At 39.3% G+C, this 13,552-nt stretch overlaps 1 protein-coding gene across 1 annotated transcript in view; it reads left to right on the forward strand.

Annotated features, from left to right (window-relative positions):
• The first annotated feature begins 4,344 nt into the window (after positions 1-4,344).
• pacrg (PARK2 co-regulated) overlaps positions 4,345-13,552 on the forward strand; it is a 123,260-nt gene continuing 114,052 nt past the window's right edge. Inside the window, exon 1 of the mRNA XM_023407472.1 lies at positions 4,345-4,512. Coding sequence (XP_023263240.1) covers positions 4,444-4,512 — 69 coding nt within the window. The 5' untranslated portion in view covers positions 4,345-4,443. The remainder of the gene's footprint in view (positions 4,513-13,552) is intronic.

The raw sequence follows: 13,552 nt of genomic DNA on the forward strand, positions 1-13,552 counted from the left end.
CAAGGCTGCTGAAAGCATCACCAGTGAGGTCATACTGTGAGGCATGCAACATTCAATGGATTTACTTTGATGATTCAGACTGAAAAAGCCTGACAGTCCACAGTGACACAATGGCCTGTAATCTATTTATTTAAGATTAAAGTCTGTCAGCCTTTGACAGTATCAAAGAGACACAGCGTTCATGAATTTAGAGAGAGGACAAATAAAACTGTATTATCTGTAACAAACATAATCATGTAAACAATTATCAACCAGAGTGCGATGATGGTATAATAGATGTATTATCCATATGTTTATCATCGGGCCTGTGTCTGATTATTGCTGCTATGGTCCAGTGGGCATGTTAGAGCGTATGCTCTGAGGGAGTGCAAGCTATGCCTTGCAATATCAGCTGGCCTCAAAGCTGCTTCTATAATGCATGAAGATCAATACGCTGTGGCTTTGTGAGTGAGGCCTTGCAACTCTGTGCCCATATCAAGTATTCCCGTCGACTGCCCCGCCGTTTGAAGGGATCTATGCCTTTGGATTTATCAGGGCTCTGGGGATAGCAGACTAATGTCTGGATATCCGAACTGCTATTGTTTGGGAAAAAAAACATAAAGCTAGTAGTGCTGTGTTTGGGGTAAATCTGACATTTGCAGTTTTATGACAGTATTTGATGACAGAGATTAGTACTAAAGGAGCATTTCAACAATAATCCAATTCTGTTTTGTCCAAGCTTTATGTTCAACTGATTTGCCATTAAAGGATGTTATTGATGTATTTATTGTACTATGAGACTTTTTTGTACGTATAACAAATTCTGATAATTACATAGCCAGACGTGCTTCTGCAGCTATTGCTGTAAGTGCTAAGTTGAAGAATATTTTTCATCAGTAAGCATGGCACTAGAACCAGTCATATTCAGTCAAATCTGCTTCTCTCACAGTCTCCAAAAGCAGTGCGCCGCCTACCCAGGCGCAATGACAGTTTTGTATTACACAAATACAGTCCAGGTTGAGTGTGGATTACTTCAAGGTACCCTGTGGATTTTTCATTTTGAAGAAACATGGTTCTTTTTACATTTTACATTTCTCACCAAAATGCATTTTGTGTATCCCTTAAACCCAACAAAACTTTTTTGTGAAGCCTCTTGCCAAATTATTAAAATTTTTTTTTTTTTTTTTTTTTAACAACACATTACCTCATCAAAACATTCCTCTGCATCACCACTAGTGGTCAGACACTCCACAGGGTACCTTTAAGTGATTAAAAAGGTAATATTTATTCAGACAGTGGCTTATTTATTCATTCAATTGTATTTCATATTTTCACTTTTTCCAGTTCAGGGTCAACGGCTAGAGCTTATTCCAGGATGCACTGGGCAGAAGGCGAGCAAACAGAGTGGCCCTGCATATTGAGACGAATCAGGTAACGCATTTGCACACTTGGCGCACATGCAAACTCCAAACAGAGACACCTGGCTTCAAACTTAAGCTGTTGTGGCCATGTGACGACCACTGTGCTACTGTTCTGCCAAAGAATTTCTATCACTATCCAAACATACATAAAAAGGGTTTTGCTGATTATGGAGAGGATCTGTGCATGCACCTCCACTGGTCAAAGCCACAATGACATTAAATACCTGAAGTTGTACTAAGATACTGTTTCAGTAAAAGGATGCAAAAGCATGATTTGCAAAATTAAAATTGTGTTACATTGACTTGAACTGCATCTATTGATATTATCCTCTAGTTGATTTGTTACCTATCTTTTGGGTTTATGAAGTACAGAGATTTCTCCCATGACCCCCAGGTTGGGACTTAATGCTCTCCCATGCCCCCCCTGTCCAATTTTCCCAATCTCACTTTCATTGTGAAGCACAAACTTGCCAAGAACAGACCCCAGTTGCAAGTTTGGTTGTGAAACATTGTTTATGTTTGAATCTCTAATATATTAAACTGACTTTTAATTATTAACACACATGAAATGTTTTTGTTTTTCATTTCTGTTTGAGGACTCACACCCCTTTGTGTTTGGTTTAAACTTTTATTGAGCACCAGATTCCTTTTGTTTTTGATCAGGTGCCACTAAATGTATTGTTTGACAATATATTGTTTCTCAAGCAAAAGTGATAGACTGTAACACTTGTGACATATTCAGGCCCTTAAGAAATTGATAAAATATCCTGTTGGGAAGACTAAATTATCTGTTGATGTTATTGGGACTTAATTGAACTTTATGATTTCTAAGGGTATAACTCCTCGAGGTAAATTACATTTTTCACTAGGAAACATAGACTTTATATTGTCGGAATTAATATTAAGAAAATATGTAACATAGTTGGAAAACCACACATACAACGATCCTGATTTGCTTTTGCAATTGATAATATTTTTCCTTGCACACTTTATGTGACTTTCACAACCTGATGAACAGTTAAACCCAACAAGCCCCTGGCTGCTCTCCCTACAGCCTAATGGCCTACTCTAATGGCTGTTTGTCTTGTTTCATGGTAATTGGGGGGCAACTGACTCTGCAGCAAAGTCTCTGCTATCCTTTTCCTGCTGAGATTCTTCTGCTAGTCCCCTCTGGGTCCTCTGCTTTGTAGGTACCGGTTTATGCTCTAATGATATCATAATTGCTGTTTTCCCTCACAGTGGACAATGGTTGCCAAGTTTGAAGGTGGCCCAGAAAATGAGCTGGAGATCAAACCAGGGACACCATGATGATGAAGACGCAGTGTAGATGTAGAAAAAAAAAAAAGAGACGCATTCATCAAAGCATTGCACATTTTGGCCCCCTTTCGATCCTGTTGCTTATATTTCCCCCTTCATTCTTTCCATACCTGCCGAACCACCTCGTTATACATGATACATCATTAGTGGTGGAAAATGCAAATGAACCTTCACTGTGTAAGTCAATTTGGACGCTATGTGTGTGTCCTTGAAATGGCTGTAAGAAACTGAGATATTAATTTGACCCATGCGGTGACCGATATACACACTTACACATATGTTCATACATAAACACACAGAATCTAACAGACTGTCCAACCAAAAAAACAACAACATTTCATATTTCACAAATCATTTTTGCAAGGCTCGTTTCCACACTTCACAAAGATCAGCTCCCTTCCTTGCCGCACACTCACAGGAGTGAGGTAGTGCAGTGCTGTTTGAACAATCATTTCTCAGTCCAGCTGAATTCATGCTGACGCTCCAGTTTGCTCAGTTTGCTTTCTGAAAACTCCCCTCTTCCTCTTTTTAATCCTCTAAGGGGAAGCAGAGAGAGGGGGAGAGAGAGAGAGAGAGACCAGCAGTGAATGCTGACGGGGACATAACTTGCCTTCCCTGCATACCTTGTTTACAGTCTCCCTCCTTGCTGCTACACCCTCCTCTCTCAATGGAGCCATAAAAAACAAATAGGGGCTTTTAGAGAAATTGCCTGTGCACTGAAGATTAATAACAGTTGCACCAGTTCACCCAAGAAAGTCTCCAGAGGCAAAAACGATATTGGAAGATTAAAAGTGCCACATTCCTAAATTGGAATGATTCAGTGCTCAGGCTGCTCTCTAACCAGCTTATTGAGAGTCAAGGCCTTGGTCTACCTGCCAGACAAAGAGCATCATTAAGTATTTACTTGTGGATAAGGATTCGCTGCATGCGTATAATGATGAGCGGAGAGTGTGATCGATTTGCTGTGTCTCAGATGAAAGTGTGGTGGCCTATAGCTTTGGCAGGAGCAGACAAAAAGACAGGTCATCCAGTGTGAATTAGGTCATCTTTTCACTGCTTGTAGGCCATTAGTCTAACTCTTTACTTCCAGTTGGCAGAAGTAAAGGGAGCACCAATTTCACCCATTACTGTCATTGAACAAAAGAGTAAGGTGCAGTTCAATTCTTATGGCCTGCTATTGGACCTTCATTATAGCTGCTCACCTTTGCAAACAAAGACCATATAGCCTAGCCTATAAACTACTCTGATCTCATGATAATTAAGAAGATTAGGTAGCAGGATTAAGATATAATAAATCATTAGAGGCATCTAAACCCCTCTGGAAAAGTAAAAAAAAAAGCCAAAAGAAAATAAAAAAATGAAAGTAATATGTAATATCACTATCTTTACAATAATTTGATGTATGACTTTTTAATAAGGGCAAATGAAATAAAAACTACAACCTATTTAATGCTTATTGTGAACACCCAGGCATCCTCTCCTGATTAGCCACGACACTTGGCTCTGCATATTTTCAGCAGTGCCCTGGCTTTTCTGTGGTAACAAGGAGAAACACACGTCTCCGTGGCAACCAGACCAAAGCGTCTCTGCAGTTGCATAGCAACCACTACAAAAAACAACGGTCGACACGTTTTGAGAGCCACACAAATACTAATTAGTTAGCAACGTTGCTTTTCATTTTCGTTTTGGACTCGCTACATCATTTGAGAAGACTAGACCTGTAGATATGTTGAAGAACAAGACGGAGCTAAAAACACAAGGCTTCACCGTGAAGGCCACTATGAAGAACTCCGTGGTGAGTAAAGTCATTTGACCTTGTTAACGTTAGCTGGCGTTCCGTTAACGTTAATTTTACCTAGCACCGTACAACAACCTATTCACTGTTTATCATTTGTTAATGGGGAGTTTGTGACGAAATGTACTGTGTTGTTGTTTTGGGGAGGATGCTTATTCAGCATAAGGTAATCCAGGTTATCACAGCGGACTGCATCATTTCTGCCAGGGAGCTCTGGCTATCTAACTTTGCACAGAGTTTTGATTTCATTCACTGACCGTGTTTTTCACTGTTAAAAATATCTGTCTCGGGCAAAAATTGTTTTTTAGTGTCGGATGTACAGAGTGAGGTTGAGTTGTGCTTTGTGTGGTACATAATCACTGACAGTCTTGACTCCCACATGCTGCGATCAACTATCTAGGTGACGTTTACAACTGATGGATAAGGAAGGAAGGAGGGAGGGGGCAGCCTCTTACGTGCCGACTTAAATTATCCTCATACCGTCATCTTTTCCGTTTTTCGTTTCTTTGTTGTTATTGAGCAGATCTTTCTGCTCTTTCTATACAGAAAAATAGTCAAGAGAGGTGGGGTAGCAGTGGAAAAAGAAAAACAGTATGCCTGAACATATTTCCCTCCAACCATCCTTTTGCTGGCCCTGTATTGTGTGTGTGTGTGTGTGTGTGTGTGTGTGTGTGTGTGGGTAACTCTTTCACTGAGACAAGCTTGGGTGGATTTCACACAAGTGTGGGGGTTTGGGAACTCTGAAATTATCCAATAACTTTTATGGGCCAAAATTACACTGTTAGAACCCATTCCAAAGCTATAACACAATGATTAGACACTATGAAAATCTGCGGCCCTATGCTAAGAAAAATGCAAATGACACATTAACATGAAAGGGGAATGTTTTATTGACTAGCATGCTTGTGGGGTGGTTGGCATTGTTTGCAGCACATGTTTAGAGTATTTATCTATTTTACAAGCTTACAGATTTGTATTTGTTTGCCTAGCCACCAAAGCTTTTATGTATTCTGAAGAAACTTTTGTGCACTTACTTTTGTACTGGTGTCCCTTGTCTTACTGTGGGACAAACAAATAGAACTTTCCTGGACCTTGATTACTTGGATGTTGGACCTTCAGTGTAGTTAAACCAACAAGTTCTCCAACCTTAATGACCATATAGGTCATTTGTCCCTACCTTTTGATATGACTCAGGAGCAAATCAGCAGCAGGTGTACCAGAACTTCATCTTTACGGTAGGAGTTCACCAACAATGGCTGTACTGCTGTGGAACAGTCATGGTTTGGTTAGGTTCAGGGACAATAACTACTTAGTTAGGTGTAGGAAAACACTGTGAGTTGGATTAAAATAAGTACTTCTATAAGGTTAGATGACCTTTTTTGTTATGGTTATAATGTTATAAGGTTGTAGAACAGTCATGGATAAATGATAAACATTGATACCAGTTTCACTCAGGAAACAAACACCACCCACCCCAACCTCCTCCTCCTAATGCAGACTTTGATGCTCCATATACCATTTCACCTAAATTCCAACTTTGCTCCCATCATAGTTACCACAGCCGCTAGAGGTCGCGTATCAATAAACTGTGACTATGTGTGTAATGAACTGCTTGCACAGATGACCTGTAGTGTAGTTTTTTACAGGAGGACAGTCTCTGTTAAACTGTGTTGAAAGAGTAGACTCATTTCCAAAGACAGTCAAGTCAGGTCCTCCTCTCTCTCATTTACTGCAAATGAAGATGGATCAGGAAAGTGTAATAGGTTTGTATAGCAGAGGATGTTAGTCTTTATTGAACTGTATGGATTAGTCAAAAAAACTAGCTTTTGTATGGCCAAAATAATAGATTATTAGAAATCTGGACTAGTTTTATCTGGGTTAGGTCATCTGTACACTCTTGTCTGTCTCTTGTCTGAGTTACAACTTTGTTGTTACGGTGGACCATATTTTTGTGTATTTGCAGGATTGAGGAATGGACTAACTTTACATGATTAGTGGGTGTACACATGATCTCATAAAAATGGGATGATGTGTGAATTTGCTGATTTTGTTTGCCACCAAAGGCCACTGAAAGTTGCACATGTAGCCTCCCACTGTGTTCTGGCAGACATGGTGGGCCATAGCAACTATGATGATAGATTGTAAGCGACTGAAGAAAACAAGCCTCCCATGAGTGGATTTACAAAAGCATCCTCTATTTGGCATGCATAAATCAAAGCTTATAATTGCCTTGTGTGAGGTTATGTACAAGTAAAATGTGCCATTCCACTTTTTTTTTTAAACACAGGTTTCTGTGTTAATTATAGTCTTTCTCTACTGTTGATATTGTCTTGCACTAGTTCAGCTCATTGTGCATGAATAAGTTATGAAAGTTGTCAGCCTTATTTCAGGCTGAGCAGTTATTCACTAGCAATTTCAGTTGAAGTTTTCCACCTTTTGTCATCAAAAAGACTGCTGTCTTCAGTTCATGTGAGGAGGAGAGTTCTGTTGTGCTTCTCTCTGGTTTTGCAGTCGGCAGAATCATATACGTATAAGGAACACAATATGTGATGCTTCACATATTAGTTCTTCTTGTTTTTAATTCTTACTTGGCACTTTACACAGATGCAGTTGTGGCTGGTGAGCAACAAAGCATGTCCCAGACAGTCATATTTCTTAAATTGACAGATAGAGGCATTCTTTTACTTTCACTTGCCTGATCTCTCTGGCAATTATCCCCAACCTATTTTTTAGAGACAACACCAAGCTCTTCATTATAACTTCTGTCTGTAAAGGTGAAGACAGGTGGCTTTCAATATAAGACATTTTTATTTTTCAGTATTTCCAAACCAGGTCTACATGAATACTTAGCAACATGTCATTTTCTGTTTTTGTCAGGCATATGGTAAAATCTTCTTTTTATTCAGGATTTTTGTGTTTGGTTTTGAAATGACAAACGAGAGCACTGAATCAGAAGTTGATGCATCCATGGTCAGCAATAATTTAATAAATGAATTTGAGGAAAGTGCCAGTTTAATATTTTCTGTCAGCAAGTCCGTGGCTCTCACTTTATATATCTTCTCTACTTCTAAAATGTTGACTGTCCAGTCTTCGGTACTTTGATACAAACAATTTAACTAGGTCTTCCTCTCTGAGCCACTAAGTTTTTTGCAGACAGCTATTGCCTTGTTTCGTTCATACTGCACTTTAAAGAAATGGCTCTATGTGATAAATAGAAGTGGAAGAGCTGCACAGTTCTGATGACAACAGTAAATACTTGAAATTGGAACTGCAGCTCTCTTTTTTTCTGTGGCAGGGACTGCCTTGAGATGCAAAAGAGGCAGTCAAGCTATCATTGACTTCCTCCTCCTTTTTTGAAGGTCATAAACAAATCTCCTGTCAAGAGCCTTCACGAGAAGGCTCCTGCAAAGCCCTTTAATATTCACCATCTCCCCAGAGGATCTGCTACGTCTTGAACATGAATGATACTCCCCCACTGCTATACCACTGGCTCAATCCTCAACAAAAACCATTACATTTTTCAGAGGCTTGCTTGTGTCTGTTGCCTTCTGTTTTTCCTCCTCCCCTGTGATCACTGACATATCGCTCCAGAGAGGGCAGCTTTGCGGAGAGCTGTGATTTGTAGGTAACGACAAGGCCATTTCAAGCCTTGAAAGGGTATGGGGACTTGAAGCATAGGCTTATTATGCTTTAAAGTATTTGTGGTCATAGAAATTGAATCAATAGCGCAGGCCCCTGAATCTCACCCCCACCCCCTTTTTTCTAGTGATTCATTCCCAAGCATTTAAAGAGAAAAAAAAGAGATGTACTTAATATTCTGGTGGGAGGTCTCACCTTGTGTTTCAGACAGAGAGGGGAACAAAGCCGTTATTTTATGTGTCAGAGGCTTATTCCAGCTAGGTGACAAAAATTACAGGGCTTTGGGGAGAGAGTGCAAACACCTGTGTACTGTGCTCTGTGACATGAATGGACATGAACCCACTTACTGTACATGTGAACGTTGAAGCTGACACAGATAAAGGAAAAAAGATATGGCTTTTCATGTGTTATGAGTTAGGAATGAGCAATATGGATAAGAATGTCTATCATGGTGTATGTTTGGCTAATCCAGCAAATTAAATACCCAACAAATTAAAATACTTAAAAAACTACTGCATATTTAAAAGTAATTTCAAATAGTAGTGAACCGATGTGCACCAAACCCATAAAGTTTTGGGGCAGATCTGTATCATTTATTATGAATTTGACTTTTTTTTTTCTCTGAAGTCTGGTGTACGTTGTTTGTTGACTTTGGCCTTGGCAGAGGTCCGCGCTCTCTGAGTGCCCTTCTTATAGGTAGTGTATTTAGCTTATTCCTAGCCTGATAATCAAGGTAGTTATCATAGTTAGCTATGCAGTTTTTAGTTATTCCTCCTAGAAAAATCTGATTTGTGCACAATTTTTCTGGGTTGACAAGCTGGAAACAGCTGTCTGTGGCACAACACACTCTCTGTTTAAACACCTACGTAAGTAAAAACATTTTGTCAATGACTATTGAGCTCACTTGGGATCCATCACGTAGATAGGGTACAATTGATTTATAGACTCCTGAAGATGTGTAATATGTGAACATAGATTCTCATCATGCCCTGTAATTGATTTTTGTGGTCTGTAATTTGTTGGATGTTGCTGTAACACATCCTGTAATGTTTCCTCTTTTTGCATACCTCTTCTATGCTTTAACATTTTAAAGACTGTATCTGAAAATATTTTCAAGGTCTTAAGTTTCATTAATTCCCTTTCTTCAGGAAATGCTCTTTCATGAGAAGACAGAACGAAATGATGAAAGTCCTAAATGTCTCTACATTGCTGTGTCCCACACTACATACACTGTACATCACAACACACACCCAAAAACATGGACATGATCCTCTTTAAGACACCGTATTGCACGGTTCACCTCATAGGGCAAATCAATACAAACTACACCTGATCCCAACCTCAACTTTCTTGTGGTGAGGGTCTGCAGATTGTTGAACCGATAGACTGCTTTCATAACATGCACACTGCATTTACTGTTTGCTTGGCCTCTAGGATAAAAATTGAGCTGGCAAACAGTGTCCCCAAGTTTTCTACAACCCTCCCCACAACCCACCAACCCCTTTCTCCAGGGCCCACCGTCATCCTTGGCTCACCTTACTAACCCCGGGGGACGGATGGAGACTCCATGCTAGCAATCGTGACCTCCATATCTTATTCTTTTCTTCCCCCAAAGCATCATCATTATATACCTGAGCAGATGTCTTGGCCCCCTATGCTTCTTGCGTCTCTGTCTTTATCTGCCTCTCTCTTGCTCTCTCCCTCTCTCTCTTTTTCTTTCTCTGCAGAACCTTTATTCAGCCAGCAGGTCCCTGAAGATGAAAACATTTTACACTTAAACAATAAAACCAAATCAATAAAGAAAAAACAACAAAATGATAAGAGGTAACAGTAGTAGATGAACTTTGGTTTAATTGTATTGTACAATAGTAGATCTGCTTTGGTTGGTAGTTTAGAGGCAGTTTGTTAAGATTGTGCCAGAGATGTTGATTTACATCTCAGCTATTTGCCTTTGAGGCTCTAACCCCTGTGTGTCATCTTAATAAACAAAGCCATCTGAACAAATTAAACAAGTGACAGTTTAGAATTGATCCTTGATTAGGGTTTAAATGAGTCTTGAATTTCACTGCAACCTGATTAAATTTAATCTTACTTTAAATTGCAATCTAAACTTAGTTAAAATGCTGTCTTAAATTTAATTTGGTTTAGAATTAATCCAGATTTAACAGTTTGTCTAATAGCCTGATGTATATCACTTAAAGCTTGATTTAAAATGATTAAATCCCTTTTCTAGCAATTGAAACACCATATAGTGGAGAAAACATCAGAAACAGAACAGAATCACAGATAAAAAAGGCTACAAGTTTTAGATAAAAAATAAGCTCATTGTCAGTTATATGGATAGCAGACAGTTATTGACCACGATTGAATCCTTGAAAGCTTTTATGGAGATGAATCTGTCTATTTATTATTTTCACTCGCACTCAAAATCATTCTTCCTCATCACTCCAAACACATTTACCTGAAACAAGAACTCATAATGTTCCCAGCGTGATACATAAATTGGCCATGAAGCCGGCTTGGGTGTTTTGTTTCTGTGTTGTATGAAGCATGCCTATGCAAGTAATAGCAAATTGAGCAAATTTCTGCGGTTGGATGCTATGCTGTAGTTTCCCTCACCTGTCTGCTTGCCTGCCTCACTTGAACTGTCTCATGGAGGTGTTTTCTAAACCAGTGGTGCTTGTGGGCACATGCACCCTCGCAAACACTAAAACAATTTTTCTGCATCCCTCTTTCCTTCCTTCTGCTCCTGCACACTCATCTTATCAGCACCAGAAGCCTGTAGTCCATCCCGGTAAGCAGCTGGGTTTTTTGAAGAAGAGGGAAGAATTGAGTCATGGTAAAACAGGTTAAATTGGCAATGGGCTCTGGAGGCCTGCTGGCGTTTCCATTACTATTGATCAACCACGGAGCCTAAAGGCCTTGAGTGGACGGAGCAGTAGCTGACTTGGAAATCTTACAGTTTCCCCATAACTTTTGACTTTGTTGACTTTGCCTGCCTTGCTTCTTACCTTAAAAGCAGTGGAAAAATAAGACTGACCTAGATGGAAGCACATTTTCAACATTGTTTAAAGATGTTTTTTATCCATGAAATGTTATTAATTAAAAGTGACCATAAAAGGGAGGTTTTGCCTGTCTGTGAAATGCTATTACTTTTGAGATGTTGCTTTGATCCAGTAGAAAGCGAAATTTGATGTTTGCATCACATTAAAAAGCTATATTACAACTAAGGATGAATTTGGCAGAACTTAAAGAAGCAGTTTCTGAGCTTCATGCTCTTCTCACCAGGTATCAGCAGATAGATTAGGTTAGAATTGATGGCATGCTATCTGAAGTGCGAGACTGCTGAAATGTCTGTGACCTTTTCTGCAGTTGAGGAAAACACCATCTGGAAACTTCACTCAGATATGGAGAAGTACTTCCATGGCATTCTATCATGACCTTATAGGAAGTGCTCGGCTGATTATGTCTATTATGTTTGCTTTCCTCAGAGCTTGGTTGACAATTACACTGGCCTCTCTGTTTGTTATGTTCTCCTTCAAGCCCTTGTAGCTTGCATTCTAATTAGATAGCTTTTAATGGAGAATGTTTATTGCTCCTTACAGGGCCTCTATTTTCCGCTCTGGAGTTAATTAGCCCTATGTCATGTGATAACCAATGTAGAGGACATTTAGACCTATGCCTCTTCTATGAGCAGTGTCCTTCCTGTATCAAAAGCAAGAATGCAGCGGCGTAGGCTGAATTATGTAGCCTACTTGATTTTACTTGTATTGAAAGCAAAGATGAATATGAGGACGTACTTTGATGTTGCACACACACACACACACACACACACACACACACACACACACACACACACACACACACACACACACAGAGAGACCTGTCTCCATGACTTCAGAGATTTACTCTAACCTTAACCATAGCTACTACTTGCCTAACCCCAATCTTACCCTAAACTTAAAACATGTCTTCACCTTAAAATTTAATGATTTACATTATGGGGACTTGCTTTTTGTCCCCATAAGTAAGACAAGTCCCCAAAATGTGACTGTGTAAACAGACTTAAGTCCCCACAACATTAGTAATACCTGGACCACACACACACACACACACACACACAGGGTTTATTTTTTTCTATTACACACCACGTTCCCTGTAAATGATAAGGAATTACCATAATAATCAATTTACCTAACATGTTGGCAGCTAATGTAAAGGCTTGGTGACAGTAAGAATGCAATGTAATAACTTTATGCAACACAAATCAGTTGATTTAATTTCCCCTTTTTAGTTTAACTTTATTTTCAAGCAAGACTGTTTCACACATGGAAACATGGTTAAAAATGCTTATTTGACAATTAATTTTCATGTGTATTATATTGATATAATTACTGTAACTTGTGCATTTTAAAATCGTATTATTATGATTAAACATGATAGATTTAAAAACAACAAAAAAAAAAGTTTCCTTAAAATAGCCATGCTGGGGGTGCCCAGTAGCGCAATGGTTAAGGTGCACACCACATAACACCATAACATCCTTCAACTCATGGCCAAAGTAAACATTGTTGCATGTCATACCCATCTCTCAACCCACAATTTTCTGTCTCTATCTCTAATGCTGCTTTCAAATAAACGCAAAAATGACCCCCTTCCCTAAAAAAAAACAAAAACAATACAAAATTATCAGGAGTGAAAAAGATAACTTACACCCTCATGAAAGCATTTTATATGTTTTTGGCAACCAATTGGGCACAGTATTACTACTACTTTAACTGACAGGACATTAGCCATTTATTCAGCCATCCTCCATCATTATCACCCATCACACTCACTTGTCCTTGCTAGAGGAGAATGGGCCCTTCTAAGTGTTCTAATCTGCCGGTGCTAGGCATGTGTTATACACTTCACTGCAGGGTCATACGTGGCAGCTCACATACTGCCTACATCAACATAATGGGAACCAGTAGCAGAAAAATCAATGTATCTGACAAACGCTGTTGTTCCAATCCAATAATGCCAAATGGTGGCCTTTGTTTTGCTGCCCCCCACTTTGAAAATCTTTTAACATCACCGTCAATGCAATAACATTGGCCTGACCTTTTGAATTTTGCTGACCAGCACAAAGACCAAAATGGGCTGTATGTCTGTAATCCCTCAAGGACAATGACAAAATCCACCGTGCATTAATGATACACAGCAAGTGAAACCCTGTAATAAATGTTACAAAACAAACATGTTGCAACACAAAAAATGTTTCTGTCAGAATTCCTTATTAGGGGAATATTCTCTCTAAAGAGAAGAGGGATGGTAGGTCAGAGCAAAAAGTGCACCGTTGCCACCCTCTTGCACACTGAATGGATTTCAGAACATACAGCAGCCAACTTCATAGTTGGTG

This window comes from Seriola lalandi, unplaced genomic scaffold, assembly GCF_002814215.2.
Source record: "Seriola lalandi dorsalis isolate HSWRI2012SDOR001 ecotype SW California unplaced genomic scaffold, Sedor1 jcf7180002054335, whole genome shotgun sequence".
NCBI lineage: Eukaryota > Metazoa > Chordata > Actinopteri > Carangiformes > Carangidae > Seriola > Seriola lalandi.